Consider the following 17,204-nt stretch of genomic DNA (forward strand, 5'->3'; position numbering starts at 1 on the left):
ATTCCAGTGATCGGTGTCACATGATCCTTCAGAAATCATGCTAATATGCTGATTTGCTGCTCAAGAAACATTTATTATTAACAATGTTAAAAACAATTGTGCTGATTAGTATTTTTTTTGTGGAAACCATGATTTATTTTGATTCTTTGATAAACAGAAAGTTCAAAGAACTAAAATAGAAGTCTTTCATAACATTATAAATGCCTTTACTATCACTTTTGATGAATTTAATGTGTTCCTGCTGAGTAATTTAAAAAATAAATGAAATCTTACTGACCCTAAACCTTTGAAAGATCTGCTAAAACTATCTGCTTAAAATGAATTGTCTATATATAGGGGTACACTAGCATACAGACGAGCTCATAGCTAACAATCAGCCCAATCTACTGTCTACTGAATGACACCAAGATTTATTACCACTCTTTAGCAGCCAGTTGGTTACAGAAACTCTTCATTTACTGGGACAATGAAAGTAAATGAATTCTCAGCATGGTACCATCGGCAGATTTCAGGCAGTACAACTCACAGGATACCCATTTACCCATAATGCTCCTGGAATGCCTCCTGACTGACCGCTGCTGGATTCCCTCCCCATTCGCACATGGGATGCTCTGCATCCCATATCTTTCCCCAACCCCATTTTCCCATCAGCTTGCCTGATACCAGCCGTAGGCCATGTTGTATCTTACACAGAATCGAACGCCATTAATGTTTCAGCGTCTGGAGCCGCCGTCTCCAAGCCAGGATGTGGGACAGGGACTCACTGGACTTCCCGAAACACAACAGCACCCTGCAAATCATCTGTGAGTACCCCCCTTTTCATTTCCTCTCTAGTCTCTCTCACACTGTTAAGGTTTATAGTGTAAAATTCAGTATAGAGGTTTTTCACGACATCAGTCGGCCATATTGGCAGCACTGAATGTAAACGATGCCACTGAACTGAACAAAACTCACATATTTTGCTGATTATTGCTGCTGAAAATGGTCAGTTATTGTCATGTTTTGGGTTGTGCTATTCGTTTGGACCGGGAAAAACATTTAGAGTACTAAAGACTGCCAAAAGTTATAACAAATCAAGGAGAAGAGTGCACAAAACTGTCTGAGAAACAAAAGGCGTTTGTGGTTGGCCAAACTGAACTAGGATTTCCAGGGCAAAAAACTTAACATTCGTGTTTGTTCTCATCATTTCCGGTCAGGTAGGTGAAATATTAGGCTAATATCTTAATTAATACTGCTTGTACATGTCTTTACTACCTATTAACTTTAGTTTGTCAAAATATTGCACTCTTTTCTGCTTACTAAGTTCTTCTTTGTATGCTTTAGCAGCTTCCACACATTTTTTTCTGTGGTTTAGACAGCATAAATTAACAGAACAACGTATTCAGTAGTACATTAACTGTGTAATCATTGCTGAGTATCGCCACACATCTGGGTAACTGACCAAACTCTGATGCAAGTGCAAACCCTCTATGAATGAAAATGCAAATGTAAATATAAATGTTATATAAATATATATATGGATAGTAATAAAAAAACAACTATGATTGAAAAATTAAACTCAATTCAATAATTAAAAAAAAATAGTAATAAAGTAAAAAAAAAATTAGCTAAATGAACTATATATATATATATATATATATATATATATATATATATATATATATATATTACTGACTCTAATGTACATCTAAATGAGAAAGGTCTTCTAAACCACAACGAGTGATAAACCAGAGCCTTGAGTCTTTCAAAGGTTGTAGAAAGGTTGTAATCTGTCTTAAATGTGGGTGTGTTGTCAGGCCTGTTGATGAAAGGATCCCGGAGAGCCAATCATGGGTGACGGCGCGAGCCCAAGAGATGTCTCAGAAAGCAGGAAGCTGGAGTCCTGAAGGCCAACACCCAGACGACAACACAGATAACCGCAGACAATCTCAGGTACACTTTTCAGTGAGGGTACTTATGTAAATGCCTAAATTGATTCAGATTACTTTAGAGTAGTGCATCACTGTATTCTTAACTTCAGACAATACTAGATTAGTATGATAGTACAACAATAAATGCAAGAGAGATTGTTCCCACACACTACTGTATGTGATAAAACAATATTTTTGAGATGTGAGAGCCACTGTATCATCAGTTATGAATATAACTCCCCTCACAGCATGATAATATTTGTTCGAGTTCAGAACGTTCTTGTAGCGTCGAACCATTGGACGTCTCAGTGGATCAATAATGTTTTCTCTGCCTTTATAAGACAGCAAATCAGATATTCCCAGTCTTTTGTGGAGGGTGTCCATTGGAGCGGTTTGTTTTCATAACCCTGAATGGCTGGTCTGTCTATCCCTCATCCATGTGCATCTCATTGGCAGACAGCAACAAAGCCCCTTCTCTGTTGCTGAGTGAAAACTAAATTCGGTGGACTATCTTCCACATTCTCTTATTCTCTGTCTTATATTTCCCCTCAATCTGTGTGTCCTTCTGTTACCGTTTATATTCTTTTATTACTCTCACATGTCTGCTTTGTACGGTGAAGCTCATGTCATTGAATATATGCATCCATATTCGGCTGTCTGGGAAGGATGGTTAAACCCTTCCGCAGTCTAAAGTGCCATTGTACTGTCAGGAGGTGAGACACTCCTGCCCAGCTCAACTATTCATTAAATTCATGACAGGAACAACAGCCGCTTTTATCCAAAGAACATAAAAAGTAACAAAAGCAAAGCCCCAAACGTCAGTTCTAAAACTGATTAGAAAAAGTCAAGTAAGTGAGAAACAGTAAGATAGTATTGTTCAATGATAATAGATTTTTTTGATTTCAAGAGCTTGAAGGCATATTTCAGCTAAAAAATGAAAACCTAAAAATCAAAAATGCCATCATTTAATCACCCTCATGTCAATCAACGCTCAAATGACTTTCTTTGTAGTGAATTTTAGTGCTCACTGCAACATAATGACAGAGAACTAGGGTGGTTAATCTCCAAAAAAAAGCACATGATCTATAAAAACTATAATTTGTTGAAGCCATAGATAAGTGATCGAGGTTTAATCACTATTTACTGGAAGAATTTTAACAGCTATGTTCATGAGTGAAGTAGCAATGTGTGATTCATGTTTGAATCGTTTGAGTCAGATCTTACAAATGAATGAATCAGTTGATCCAGTTTACAAAACCAGTCTGTTTGAATCAGAGTTCAGTTCACTCATTGACTCAGCATTCAACAGCTCTTTGTAAAAGAAACTAGTGACTAACGACTTATATTTTGGTCTTTTGCTTACAGTTGTTAGCATATGCCACACAGATCATTCCTGTGATTCATTGTCGTCTTTTTTGGAGCTTGAAAGCTGCAGTCCCCATTTATTGTAATTGCACAGAAAGTCCTACTTTTGTGCTCTACAGAAGAATAAAAGTCATTATGACGTGAGTGTGAACAAATGATGTCTAAACGTTTAAAGGAGAAGTTCACTTCCAGAACAAAAATTTACAGAAAATGTACTCATCCCCTTGTCATCCAAGATGTTCGTCTCTTTCTTTCTTCAGTCAATAAGAAATTATGTTTCTTGAGGAAAAATTTTCAGAAATTATCTTTTATCATATAGTGGACAATCATAATCATAATTATCATATAGTGGACTTCAATGGTGCCCCCAAGTTTGAACTTCCAAAATGCAGGTTAAAAGCAGCTTCAAAGGACTCTAAACGATCCCAGCCAAGGAAGAAGGGTCTTATCTAGCAAAAAAAAATCGTCATTTTTGAAACAAATTGACAATTTCTAGACTTTTTAACCTCAAACACTCGTCTAAGTTCAAAATTGTCCTACATCGCTGCAGAAGTACCGACCCAGTGTTTACAAAGTGAACATGCAAAGGAGATCAAACAACTTTTGCATAAAAAGGTAAAACAGCGATGTAGGACGATTTTGACGTTGAAGAAGAAACCGAGACACCAAGAGTTTTTCAATATTCCCTAACTGTATTGACCCGAATCATACAGACTGCACATGCACATCGCAGAGACGAGACAAGACAAGCATTTGAGGTTAAAAAGCATACAGATTGTCAATTTGTTTTGAAAATGACAGATGGTTTTGCTAGAGAAGATCCTTCTTCCTTGGCCGGGATCGTGAAGAACCATTTGAAGCTGCATTTAAAATGCATTTTGGAAGTTCAAACTCACGGACACCATTGAAGTCTACTATATGGAGAAAATTCCTGAAATGTTTTCCTCAAGAAACATAATTTCTTATCGACTGAAGAAAGAAAGACATTAACATCTTGGATGACAAGGGGGTGAGTAAATTATCTGTAAATGTTGTTCTGGAAGTGAACTTCTCCTTTAATAAAAGTGAATAAGCATAACTGAAATCAAGAGATGTGTGTCTATGTATTTGAAGCTGGCTCATAGTATATCCTGTTTGTGATCTGAGACATACCAGCATCTCCTAATCTTCTCTCAGTGATCCTGTAGTTAAAGCCATGCATGTATTTACCTAGCTTAACAATGTCAGATCTCCTTTTTTGCAAAAACAACAGCAGTTACATATAGAACAGAGGCTGGGGCAGGACTGTCCTGCTACTCTTGCATCTCCCCACAGGGTAAAGGGAGAGATGAAGGTGGAGATGTCCTCCTTCCATCCACTGTGCTTAGGCCTGTCTCTCAGGCCCCTGGCATTCGCTCTTGCCTGCTGTCCCTGGGCAGTCATGCATGGTCTCCCTCTGTTTCTGCAGACAGTAGAGATGAGAGAGATGGGGCGGGACGGGTACTCGGACACTGAGCACTATCTGCCGATGGAAGGCCATGGCAGGGCTGCTTCCATGCCTCGACTCCCAGCAGACAACCAAGTGAGCGCCTCATCCTGTCATTCCTTCATGTTTTCCCCCTTCCTTTTCTTCTTCCCCCTTTTCACATCTGTCTTTCCTTTCCTGACCCTCCAAACAACTCACTTTCCATTGTTGCCTTTGCATTAAACAAATGTGCCCACTGACCAGATGAAGTAAAGGGAAACGATTATAGCATCTGAAATGGACAGATGTCCTATACGAGCAAGCGTGAGGGTGAATTACACAAACAAGTCAATTATGTTAAGTCACTAAGTCATTATGCTAGATGGCTAAATGGTGCATTAAGTCAAGTATAAAGCCATGCAGTCTGAGTTGAAATGTGTAAGATGGTATAGCAGAGTGAATTACATTTTCATTAGGGACATGTGTTCAGGTGTCTATATACTTTTTCATGTAGCATATTTAAGGATTAGTTTCTTTCAGAATAAAAATTTCCTGATAATTTACTCACCCCATCTCATCCAAGATGCTCATGTTTTTCTTTCTTCAGTCGAAAAGAAATTAATGTTTTTGAGGAAAACATCCAAATTGCAGTTTCAGTGCAGCTTCAAAGGGCTCTACATGATCCCAGCCGAGAAATAAGGGTCTTATGTAGTGAAACGATCTGTCATTTTCTAAAAAACAAATTCAAATTTATATAGTTTTTAACCACAAATGCTTGTCTAGCAGTAGCTGGACTTCACGCATTATGTAATCACATTGGAAAGGTCAACGTGACGTAGGCGGAAGTACCATGTTTACAAAATGAATGTGTAAAGTCAAATGCCCTTTACAAAAAAAGGTAAAACAATGGACAATTTTGAAGTTGAAGAAGAAAATGGGAGGAGAAAATGAGTTTGGACCTTCAACCCATTTGCCACTATTGGAGTCCACTATATGGAAAGAAATCCTAGAATGTTTTCCTCAAAAACCTTCATTTCTTTTTGACTGAAGAAAGAAAGACATGAACATCTTGAATGACAGTGGGGTGAGTAAATTCTCAGGAAATTTTTATTCTGGAACAGTGAAAATTCTGAAGAAAAATATTAGTTTATATATGATATGTCTTTTAATGTTGCACATTAAAAAAAAAAAAAGTCAGGCCCAGAACAGATCCTTGAGGCACTCCGCAAGAAACAATGCTTGATTAGTCAGTATTAAATAGTTTTATCAGCATACCTGTCATAAATATGCATTTTAAGTATTTGTAATTATCAGAATACGTGTTTGAATATATGTGATGTATCCAAGAATACATTTTTTGCATTCAAACACTATCTTATTATAATTGTCTAGATATGTGATATCTAGCATATTACAACATGCACCGTCATTACTTATAATGCATATTGGATGCAGGTCTAGAACAGGGTATAATTTAAGTATTTTTGTTTTTTGTTTGTTTGTTTGTTTGTTTGTTTGTTTTAAATTTCATGTAGCCTCCTCCCCCTCATTCATACCGACCCTAATATACACACTTCCCTGTTACACATTATACAAAAAGCAGTATGTCACACAAACAGGACATCTGGATGCTCTGTATTCATAAAGCACAATTCCCAGATGACATACTGCACCGCTGGGATTCTGAAATTCATAACAAGTGCACAGTTTGCTATCCCATGATGCTGTGGGAGCTGAGGAGCTGACAGATTAGAAAAGCAGGGTTGGGTTTGCTTCCTTTTTTCTGAATAAATTCTCCTCTCATGCTGTCTCCTTGAATTTTCTGTGATTATGTATTTCCTTCTCTGCTTCTCTTTACCTTTTATTTTTCTTTAAATTCTTATTTTCATTTTGGGTATGGCTAATTCTGACTTCCTCCCTCAGTAAAGAAGTTACTCAGTGTACTTGTCTTTGCTATAAATAATTAAGTTCTGTATTTAACTGTATGTACAGCCCAGTATTGCTTCATGTGCTTCCTTTCTATTTTTGTTTTTATTCTGTTTTGTCCAAGTTTAAATTGTGTTTCATTCGGGGTCATAAAGCTCATAAAATTTAAGGCTGAAGCAAGCAATGACTTGGGAGTTGGTACTGAGATGTGGATTTGTGTGAGCATGTGTTTATGTGCGTGTTAAAATCTCCCAAGTTTATGTATGTACAGTACCATTTAAATGTTTGAGGTCAGCAAAACATTTTTTAATTGTTTAATTTTATTTGTTTTATTTAACAAGAATGCAGTAAATTAATCAAAAGTGACAGCAAGAACATTTCTAATGTCACAAAACATTTCTAGGTCAAATAAATGCTGTTCTTTTAAATATTTGGTTCATCAAAGAATCCTGAAAAAAAAATGGTTGTTTGAAATGGTTTGATTATGATAAGATCTGATGACCATTATTAATAATTGTGCACCAATAATAATTAAGCAACAAATCATCATATTATAATGATTTCTGAAGGATCATGTGACACTAAAGACTAGAGTAAAGGCTGATGAAAATTCAGGTTTGCATCACAGAAATAAATTACATTTTAAAATATAATAAAACATCATTTGTAATTGTAATAATATTTTTTGGTGCATTAAGTCAAGTATATAGCCATGCAGTCTGTTGAGTTGAAATGTATAAGATGGTATAGCAGCATGAATTACATTTTCATTAGGGACATAATATATACTTCAGGTCATGTAGTATATTAATGTTTGTAACAGAGAAATATGTTGGGCCCAGAACAGATCCTTGAGGCCCTCCACAAGAAAGCATTCAGAAACATTAAAAAATCTTTCTGACCCCAAACGTTTGAACGGTAGTGTATGTATTGTACTTACACAACACTCAACATGTACTAGTGTGAGAGTGATTTACCTAAATTTCCGAAACCAAGAACCAAGAGATTTTTGTTGGTGTGGTCTCATGCTATACGTACTGTATGTGTGCGCAGTGTTGTAGTAGTATACCTCTCTATGGCCACTGTGTCTTGTGATCACTGTACTGTTCCTCACCGTATCATTCTGTGTGGTGTACTGTGACGTGTCTCTAACACTGCCTCTAGTCCTCAGTGTGTGTGCTGCTGTGGTAAGTGTCTTTTTCCGTCCCCACTGCTTTTGTGTCTAACCAGGTTCTCTGTGTCTCTCTTCTCTTTCTTTATTTATATCTCTCTCTCCTTATTTCCTTCCCTCTTTCACTCTGTTTTTGTCCTCCCCATCCTCATTTACTCCTGCACGAAACCCCATCTCCAACTTTTTTTTTCTTTTGAGTGCAATCTTTCTTTTTCTCTCCTTCTCTTTCATGCCTGGGGTCACCCACTGTTAATGTGCTTTGTCTTGTGTAAATGCGGCCCTGTGTGCTTTCTATGTGTGTATTTGTGCGGACATATTTGTGGTGTGCCTTGTGTTTGTATGGAAATGGCTGTTCAGCAGCCACGGAGGAAAGGACGGCACCGGGGAGAGAATCTCACTGTATGTGCAACCTCTCATTCAGTATTACTTTCTTTCCATCATCACTCTCTGTTTGACTCTGGCATCTGTCTTTTTGTCTCTGGACCATTTTCAGGAAATCACAATTTGTGCTTGAATATCTCAGGAAAAAAAAAATACTGGAACATATATATTATTCAGAAGATTAACGTTATATAATTTGCAACTAAATAAAAGCAATTAAGGAAGGATCGCTTAATATTTCTGTTTATTCCTATATTTGAAAGAAAATTAAATAGTTATATAGATATTTTTACTAAAACATTTTTATACACTAAGGAACTTCTGTGAACATTTTTAATAATGACACAGACAAATCATTGAATAAGTTATGAAGAGTCATGAAGCTATTCATTAGCCCCTTTCACACCGTACAATAATACTGTAAAATTACTGGAACAATTTTACCAGTAAATACAAAAAAAGTGCTGTTCTCTCAGACGATGACATTCAGTTTTGTTTTTGTTTCTTCTTTACTGGTAAAGCACCATTCACACATCAGTTTCAAAATACCGGTAAATTCTGTGACATCATTTGTAAACATGAAGGGTATACATGGTCAGTGTTTTCATTTTTGTGTCAAACATTTATGTTCATGCAGCAGCTGCTTTTACCAGGAGACATCGTATTAGACAATTTCAAACCAAAGTGCAGGTTTTACAACAAAATCCGCCCAATTGCTAGCCCAAAACTAGCAAAACCCACATTACAGGGGGTAAAATACACAGTTTTTGGCAGGGTTCCCCTGGTAAAAATTGCATTCCAGGGGATAAATATCACATGATTGGGGTCGCGTCAACCCGCGGACATAAAAAAACAACCTGCGACAACAGTGTTAAAGTAGCCAGTATCAAAATACCGGTAAATTCTGTGATATCATTTGTAAGCATGGAAGGGTATTCGTGGTCAGTGTTTTCATTTTTGTGTCAAACATTCACATTCATGCATCAGCTGCTTTTGACAGAAGACATCATATTAGACAACTTCAAACCGAAGTACAGGATTGCAAGATTTTCACAAGAAAGTCCGCTCAATTTCTAGCCCAAAACTAGCAAAACCCGCGTTACAGGGGGTAAAATACACGTTTTTGCCGGGTTTCCCCTGGTAAAATTTTCATTCCAGGAGCTAAACATTATCACATTATTGCAGTCGCTTCAACCCGCGGACATAAAGAACAACCTCCAGAAACGGTGTTAGCCAAGTAGCCAATGCCAAACTACACAGTGCAAAGTAAATATGTCATCTGCGTCATTCACAAATGTCCTAATATTGCTGCATAAAAAAACAGTGACTCTGGCAAAATACAGTAGTATTTGCAAGATAATGTCTATATAGCAGTAGTAAATGTATGTGTATTTGCTTAATTTCTTAACCGGTCTTTTGTAATTTAGCCCCGGAGCCCATTTAATACCAGGTTTCGGTACCCATCCCCAGTCAGGATATTATGATTGTACACATTACTGAGCACATTACTGGTAATGTTACAACTTCTCATATTTTTGAAAGGTCCTGTTCACACATGATCGGTAATTAACCAGTAAAGACTGTGTAAAATAATAATAATACTGGGGCATTATTATTATCTGCGCAGTGCAGACACATTTTCATACAGATTTGTGTGCTGATCAAATCACACAAAACTCATGTCTGCCTCCTCCTGATATATTAGCTATCTGTGCTTTGCAACACTCATTGTTTGCTGTCTGTTCGTGTGCATGTTTGATGTTTTTGTGTGCATATGTGTCCACAGTGTTTAAGCGTGAGTGTGCAATTGTCTGTGCTGTGTGTGCGTACGTGTGACTGTGTTTGTGAGCAGAGACGTGCAGAGATCTTATGGTATTCAGTGGGTTGAAGGGGGAAAAAGAGGGCATGTTGTTTTTTTTGTTTTGTTTTGTTTTGTTTTGTTTTGTTTTGTTTTTTTAAGAAAGTTTGAATGTGTTACTGAATTACACTTACATCTACACTAGACTAGTATACTGGTCTATACTGTATGCAATGCTGCATCCATGCCTCTAGGTGTCAGTGTTGAAAGGTTTAAATAGTGAAGCTGCACCAAAACAGTCAACTTCACGCTTTTATGACAAGGCCAGGTTTTAATGAGATTATTCAGATCGCACAAAGTCCGATGAGTGCCAAGGGTCCAGGGTTTGAGCCACTGCAAACCACCACACACTCTGCACGTCCCTCTTCCTGGACCATTTATCTAGTGCTGCTGCCCCACACATCCTCTATGAAGCCTGGCCAGGCCTCTCTCTTCTCTCTCTGTGGTGTGCATGACTGTGAGTGATAAAGAGAGAGGTCTGCTGAAGAAATACGCTTCTTTCAAATTTTACTAGGATGTGTATTCACGGATGAGTATTTTTTTTAACTTTTCTATAGATTCTGGATGCATGTAAGGCACGACCATTTGCAACTATCTTTCAGTTTTTCTCTCTTTACATATCTTTCTCTTCTACTCGGATTTTGCATGGTGAATTTCTTTAGTTGTTCGCTGGTATCGGCTGAATGTGTCCATCAGGTCATACACAATCAAACCACACCAACTCCCAGACCTACAGAATTTAACACACCAGTTTGAAGTCATCATAAACCCCATTTACACCTGGTATTAACATATGATTAAGATGAAATTAGCACAAATTGTCAGCACTGTATACAGATGTATATATACGTATACATATATACTGTACACCAAGCAGGGATCTTGTCATGTTTTCCAGCTAAATATGTAAACATCCTTAAAACAAGATATTTTATATATAAAAATGTAATTTATTACTGTAGATAAATGCTGATTTTTTTCAGCAGCAATTATTCCAGTGTTCAGTGTCACATGATGCTTTAGAAATCATTTTAATATGCTGGTTTGCTATTATCAATGTTGGAAACAGGATGATGGGATCACTCAAGACGGATGTTAATACCAGGAGTAAATAGGGCCGTACATTCACACGACCATCTGCCTGCCCTTACGAAATACTACGGAAATGAAGTTCCCTTCTCAAATCTTCCAGACCCATTAATTTCCAATAAACAGACTCCTCTCTCTTCCTTCGCTCCCTTTTCTTTTCTCTCCCTACCTCTTTCTCTGTGCCGTCTCTCTCAGCAGACCATCACCGATAACAGTCCGATGAAGCGTTCAGCTTCGTCTTTGGGACACGGGCGTCAAGGCCGTTCACTGCGGGGCGAGGACTACGCCATGGACAGGGTAATCCCAGAAGAGGGTCATAGACATGGACATCGCCACCGAGACCGCAGTCACCGCGCATCAGAGCGCTCCTTGAGCCGCTACACTGACGCTGACACAGGTCAGAGACAAAAACATGGTATTGATAGCATTTTAAGAGAAGGACCGCTAATAGTAATGCCTTTTTTCCTCTCTCTGGCTGTGACCTAGCAGGTCTTGGCACTGACCTCAGCACCACCACACAGTCAGGAGACCTGCCATCCAAGGAGAGGGACCGAGGCCGAGCCAAAGACCGCAAGCACCACCATCATCACCATCACCACCACGGTTCTCTAGATAAGGAGCACTACGGACATGAGAGAGAACGAGGGGACTACGGCCACAGGCAGTCTAGAGAGAGAGACCGCCGCTGGTCCCGCTCACCGAGTGAAGGCAGAGAGTGCCTGACTCATAGACAGGTGGGCGATTCATTCATAATTATCATAATGCACATTACAGTTGAACATTTCTGCAGCACTGAAAAAAATCATTTCCTGTATCAGTGATTTTGCCTTCACTGTTGTCCGGTAAAATTAACCAGACATCCATTAAAAAAAGTTACATTTACTTGAGAAGCCAAATTATTTGAAATATTATTCGTAGAATTATAATTTAAGTAAGTTTATTGTTCAGAACTAATTAGCAAATTAATTTTTATTTTAAGAAAAGAAGGCAAGAAAAAAAAAACAGGTGAACCTTTTTTAAACTTTATTAAATGTGTATTAATTTAGAGTTAACCTATATTTTAATTCTGTATTTTACATATATACTACTGTTCAAGTTTGGGGTCAGTATGATTTTTTTTGTTGCTTCTCAAGTAAATCTTGTTTTAAGGATGTTTTGGTATTTTTTACTGATAAACGACTAAAATACTGATTAAGTGAAATGATTTTTGCAGACAACCCATCTGTTTCTTGTATTAAAACAGGATGTTTAACCTAAGGGATCCAATTTTTTTATATCTGTCATAGTTACTTTGTTTATTTATATTGCGACAATATTTTTTCTAACAATATATAAAAATAATGTGACCAGTCTGAATTAATTCTATTTCAGCTTAAAGGGATAGTTCACGCAAAAATGAAAATGCTGTCATTAATTACTCACTGTCATTGTCGTTCCAAACCTGTAAGACCTTCGTTCATCTTCATTTACACAAATTAAGATATTTCTGATGAAATTCAGCAGCTTTCTGACCCTGCATAGACAGCAATGTTCCCACGTTACCAAATGTTACCACGTTCAAGGCCCAAAAAGGTAGTAAGGACATCGTTAAAATGTGACATCAGAGGTTCAACCTTAATTTTATGAAGCTACGAGAATACTTTTGGAGGACTGTAGCAAAAACTTTTATAGATGTAAATGTAAAAAAGGAATGCCAGTTTCAGCAAATAAATTAGCAATAGCATAAATACAACTGAACAAATTGCAGGTACAGAAATTTAACTCAACACTGTATAGTTTTGTTTTTATAAATAAAATATAGATTAATCGCCATTAAAGTTACGAAAGATATTCAGTCAAGATCAGTGTATGATTTTTTTTTGTTCTTGAATTAACATTAACGACAGGCAGCATGTTTATTAAACTGCTGTCTCTTTAATACCAAATGTACACACATCTAAAAATACTGTTACACATGCGTTTTCTTTCTCATCTGTTTACTTTCACTTGAGACAAAAAACAGCTGCGTTTATGATGACTGACTGACGTATACTGATGTATTTGGGTGCATACTGGGTGGTAAATGTGAAAGAGAAATCAGATCCAGCCCGGAACAACTTTTTCTGCAGTGGAAATGCACGGAACAGTTCGAGAACGGACACAGGCTGGGAGCGTTGCACGCAAACAGTGTGCAAATTGTTTCCCTTTGTGCGCTTAATTTGATTTTAAATTTTAAAATCACTTTGAAATGTGAACGCAGGAATCATTAAGCGAAATCGGAATGCACGTGTCTTAACGAACACCCAATTCTTGGAAATTTGGAATCGGTTCTCGATACCCAACGCCAGTCCTTACTATCTTTGTGGGCCTTGAATGTGTCAGTTGCATTGATGTCTACGCAGGGTCAGAAATCTCTCGGAAATCATCAAAAATATCTTAATTTGTGTTCTGAAGATGAACAAAGTTCTTACAGGTTTGGAACGACATGAAGGTGAGTAATTCATGACAGAATTCATTTCTGGGTGAACTATTCCTTTAAATTGTATTAACAATACCTAGCCTAGATTTGTCAAGACCAAAATTCATCAAATTGTTTTCACAGTTGCAACAGAATTCAATTCTTTTTGTTGTTGTTTTTTCTTTCTTGTGTCCTCTCTTTTCCCTGTGATATGTTGCTTTACGTTTGGTCGTTTATTTTATGGCTGTTTGCATCGGTCGCTTTGCTCTACTGCTTTGCAATGTCTGTCATTCTTGTATTTCTCTCTTTCTCTCATGACTGCGCTCTTTCCTCTCTGACTGCGGTGTATGTGTCATCTCCTACTGTCTTTCTTCTTGTTGTGTGGTTAATTTTGTGGTTCTGTTTTATTTGCCTTGTTCCATTTTCATGTAGGGCAGTAGTTCAGTAAGCGGCAGTCCAGTCCCCTCCACCTCTGGGACCAGCACGCCCCGGCGCGGCCGGCGTCAACTACCCCAAACCCCCGCTACGCCCCGACCCCATGTCACCTACTCACCCGTGGTCCGTAAGCCCATTGGCGGCACCCCGCCTCCGGGCCAGCAGAACCGACTCCCCACCCCGACCTCCCGTCGGTTCAGTCCGCCCGGCCCCGAACCCCCGCTTCCCCCTCACCACCACCCGTCGCCTCCCCACCACGGCTCTCCTCGCTCCACCCGTCACGCGCACTGGGGCCCCGGCCCTACGGAGAGCGTGGAGGGCGACGGTTTCTACGATGACCAAGACTACGAGTTTAATCACCACGAGCCTCCGTCCTACGAGCAAAGCCCTGTGCAGGGCAACCCTCACCCACATTCCCCCAGGACTTCCCGCCACAGCACCCCCCCTCAGGGCCAGCCACATCCGCGGCGCATGCCGAACGGCTACCGTTCGTCTTCGCCCTCTCCCCACCACCACACCCCCGCCCACCCAGGAACTCATAAGCCTCCTCATCCCAGAGGGCCCAGGAAGGGCCTCCATGAACCCTACAGTGAGACTGATGAGGATGACTGGTGCTAGCCTCTGGGACGGGGAGGGGTGAGTCCTTCCGCGCTCTCTGGAACGGACTGCCGCCACGCGGAGCGCCGGCTCACGGTGAAACGATGCTCTCACTGGATTGGCCGGGGAAACACTAGGCAGTGCGCTGAATGTCCACAGGGGAAATCAAGGCATGATTCTTTTCTTTCTATTTCTCGTTTCTTTTCCAATTCCTCTGCTGCCGAGTGTTTCCCCGAAAGCGACGGACCGCTGACAGTGAATATGACCAGTACGAATATGAAATCCTCTTCTTAGCCTTTTTTCTGAAGAATACAAAAAAATGTTTTGATAAAGGAGGAGGAATGTCTGAACTTTTTTCCCCAGGACATTTCACGCAGTCCCTCCGGAAATGAGACGCTAGGAACTCTTTAGCACTCGTTTTAAAAGAAAAAAAAAAAAGAAGGTGGATCACTTTTTATTTCGCAGAACTTGACTGGAGATTCGTTTATTGCAAAAATCAGTCCAGATGCTGGGAAATATCGATGAGTTTTATCATCCGTGTTTACTGTTAATACTTATCCCAGTGAGGGGGAGGCGTTCGCCCGTGCGGGTAAGTTGTGGGTGGGAGATGGAGATGGGCGGAGGTGAACTCACCTGAACTAAAATAGAAAAGCCCACCCTGCACTTCAGACCCCCAAACGCAAGCAAGAAGAATCACTAACAAAAAAAAATAATAATAATAATAGGAGAGAGAAAAAAATGAAAAGCTCCTCACTCTTTCTTCTTCTACGGCTTCGTCTTCTGCTTCTCATTGGAAACATTGGAGTTTGAATCTTCTGTTGCACTGCCCAGCTTTGTTTGAACTCCCAGAAAATAAATCCCTTGGAAATCCTGCATGATTGAAAAAAGAAAAAGAAAAAAAAAAAACAAGTTTAAAAAAAAATACATAAAGAAACTTTGGATAAAAAGAGGGAGGGGGGATCAATTCCTTGGCTCTTTTGTCATGTCCGTGACGTTCTCTCTCTCTCCAGTCAGCACCTTCCCTCTCTCTCACGACTCTCTGAGATCCCTCTCTCCTGAAGGAGGAAAGGGGAGAAGAAGCCATTGCTGACGTTCAAACTAGTAAATGGGCGACCAGAGATGTTCGCAATGTTTTATACCAGATTTGGTGCCAAATACCACATTCAATAACGATTGCGAATCAAAAAACAAATAGATAGCACAATTCTTTTTAAGCTTGACATTTTATATCCTTTTTATTTACATTCCTCTATCAACGTATAGATGATTTGCTCGCTTGCACAAAAACGCAGATGTAGTAGCACATAAATTTCAGATTCTTTTCCCCGCCGTAAACATGCTCTTCCAGTCTTCCAGGGTAAAAGCAGAGACGAGAGAGTTGAGGGGGGAGAAAAGAGAGAGAGAGAACATCTCCATCTTTACATATGATTTCATGTTGATAATGACAATGTGTGTATAAAGATGATCGCATATTTGATGATGACGACGGTGGTGATGACGATGATGATGCTTTTGATTTGGTTTTCTACCTGTTTTTGTATTTGACTCAGCTGCTCTTTGTATTGCCATACTTGTTTTCATGTGAGTTTTGTGTAGATGGTGTGTGGAGCTCTGTGATAGTGATCCATTATTACGGGCCATGACAGAAACCCATCTGACCTTCAGCACGACGACTTCGGATGTTTCCATGGAAACACTTTCTCAGCCATATCATTGAGCGTTAATGACAGTTCGAAGCATGCATCTGATCTCGAGTCTCTGTAACTGTGAACTCTTTTTATCGAGAAGGGAAAAAAATGAAAAGGAAAAAAGAAAGTAGAGGAAGAGCTAGTTATCGACCGTAGTGATATAAACGTGTTATGTACATCTTTAAAGAGCATTTAGATATTAGCCAAGTAAACAAGAATGAATTAGGTTGGCATAAAATTCTTAGATTTATTTTCTCATTAATAATCTTCCTTTTAAAGGATTTATTTGATTTTAGAATTACCTGTTTAGAATTCTTTTTCATACAATTTAAACCAGTGGTTCTCAACCTGGGGTCCCAAATTATTAATGACATATTAACCCTTCAACTGTCACCCCCATATTTGAACACAGACATGAAAGTGCACTATCCAATTGTTATAATTCATGAACAAATACATTTTCTGATATGATATTAAAGTATCAGAAGTTTTAAACTTTTAGATGATATATAATTTACGATCATTTCTAAAACAGGATAGGGAAAAATGCAACGAAAAGAAGACTTTTGGTGACAAAGGTCAGAACCCCGTTATAATGTAGATTTTTGAGGTACAAGCTTCATAAATTATCACTGTTCCTACATAATTTGTAACAAAACAGTGGTAAAATATCTATTTAGGAGTCTTAGACATTTCCAGTGATATATAGTTTGTCATGATTAGATTAGGATTTAATTGTAATATAATGAAGTAAACTTAGGCGCCCCGAGAGGATGGTTGACAGTTAAAAGGTTAAAATATTCTAAATTATCACAAAATGGAATTACAGAATAAATCACAATTTTAAATTTCCAAAAAACTACTAAACAAGCAGCTTTGTTGAATTGCAAAGGCCTATATGTG

General features: G+C 38.7%; 1 protein-coding gene across 7 annotated transcripts in view; it reads left to right on the plus strand.

Moving 5' to 3' along the window:
- cacna1aa (calcium channel, voltage-dependent, P/Q type, alpha 1A subunit, a) overlaps positions 1 to 15,549 on the plus strand; it is a 120,664-nt gene extending 105,115 nt beyond the window's left edge. For 3 of the 7 annotated variants that reach the window (XM_051101011.1, XM_051101013.1, XM_051101015.1), the window contains 7 exons: positions 694 to 803; positions 1,797 to 1,932; positions 4,723 to 4,836; positions 8,174 to 8,215; positions 11,343 to 11,541; positions 11,631 to 11,878; positions 14,014 to 15,549. In XM_051101011.1, the coding sequence (XP_050956968.1) occupies positions 694 to 803; positions 1,797 to 1,932; positions 4,723 to 4,836; positions 8,174 to 8,215; positions 11,343 to 11,541; positions 11,631 to 11,878; positions 14,014 to 14,634 (1,470 nt within the window). In that variant the 3' untranslated portion in view covers positions 14,635 to 15,549. The remainder of the gene's footprint in view (positions 1 to 693; positions 804 to 1,796; positions 1,933 to 4,722; positions 4,837 to 8,173; positions 8,216 to 11,342; positions 11,542 to 11,630; positions 11,879 to 14,013) is intronic. The other 4 variants (XM_051101012.1, XM_051101020.1, XM_051101026.1 and 1 more) reach the window with 2 other exon arrangements.
- The last annotated feature ends 1,655 nt before the right edge of the window (positions 15,550 to 17,204 follow it).

The sequence above is a fragment of the Labeo rohita genome, chromosome 3 (genome assembly GCF_022985175.1).
Source record: "Labeo rohita strain BAU-BD-2019 chromosome 3, IGBB_LRoh.1.0, whole genome shotgun sequence".
Classification (NCBI taxonomy): Eukaryota; Metazoa; Chordata; class Actinopteri; order Cypriniformes; family Cyprinidae; genus Labeo; species Labeo rohita.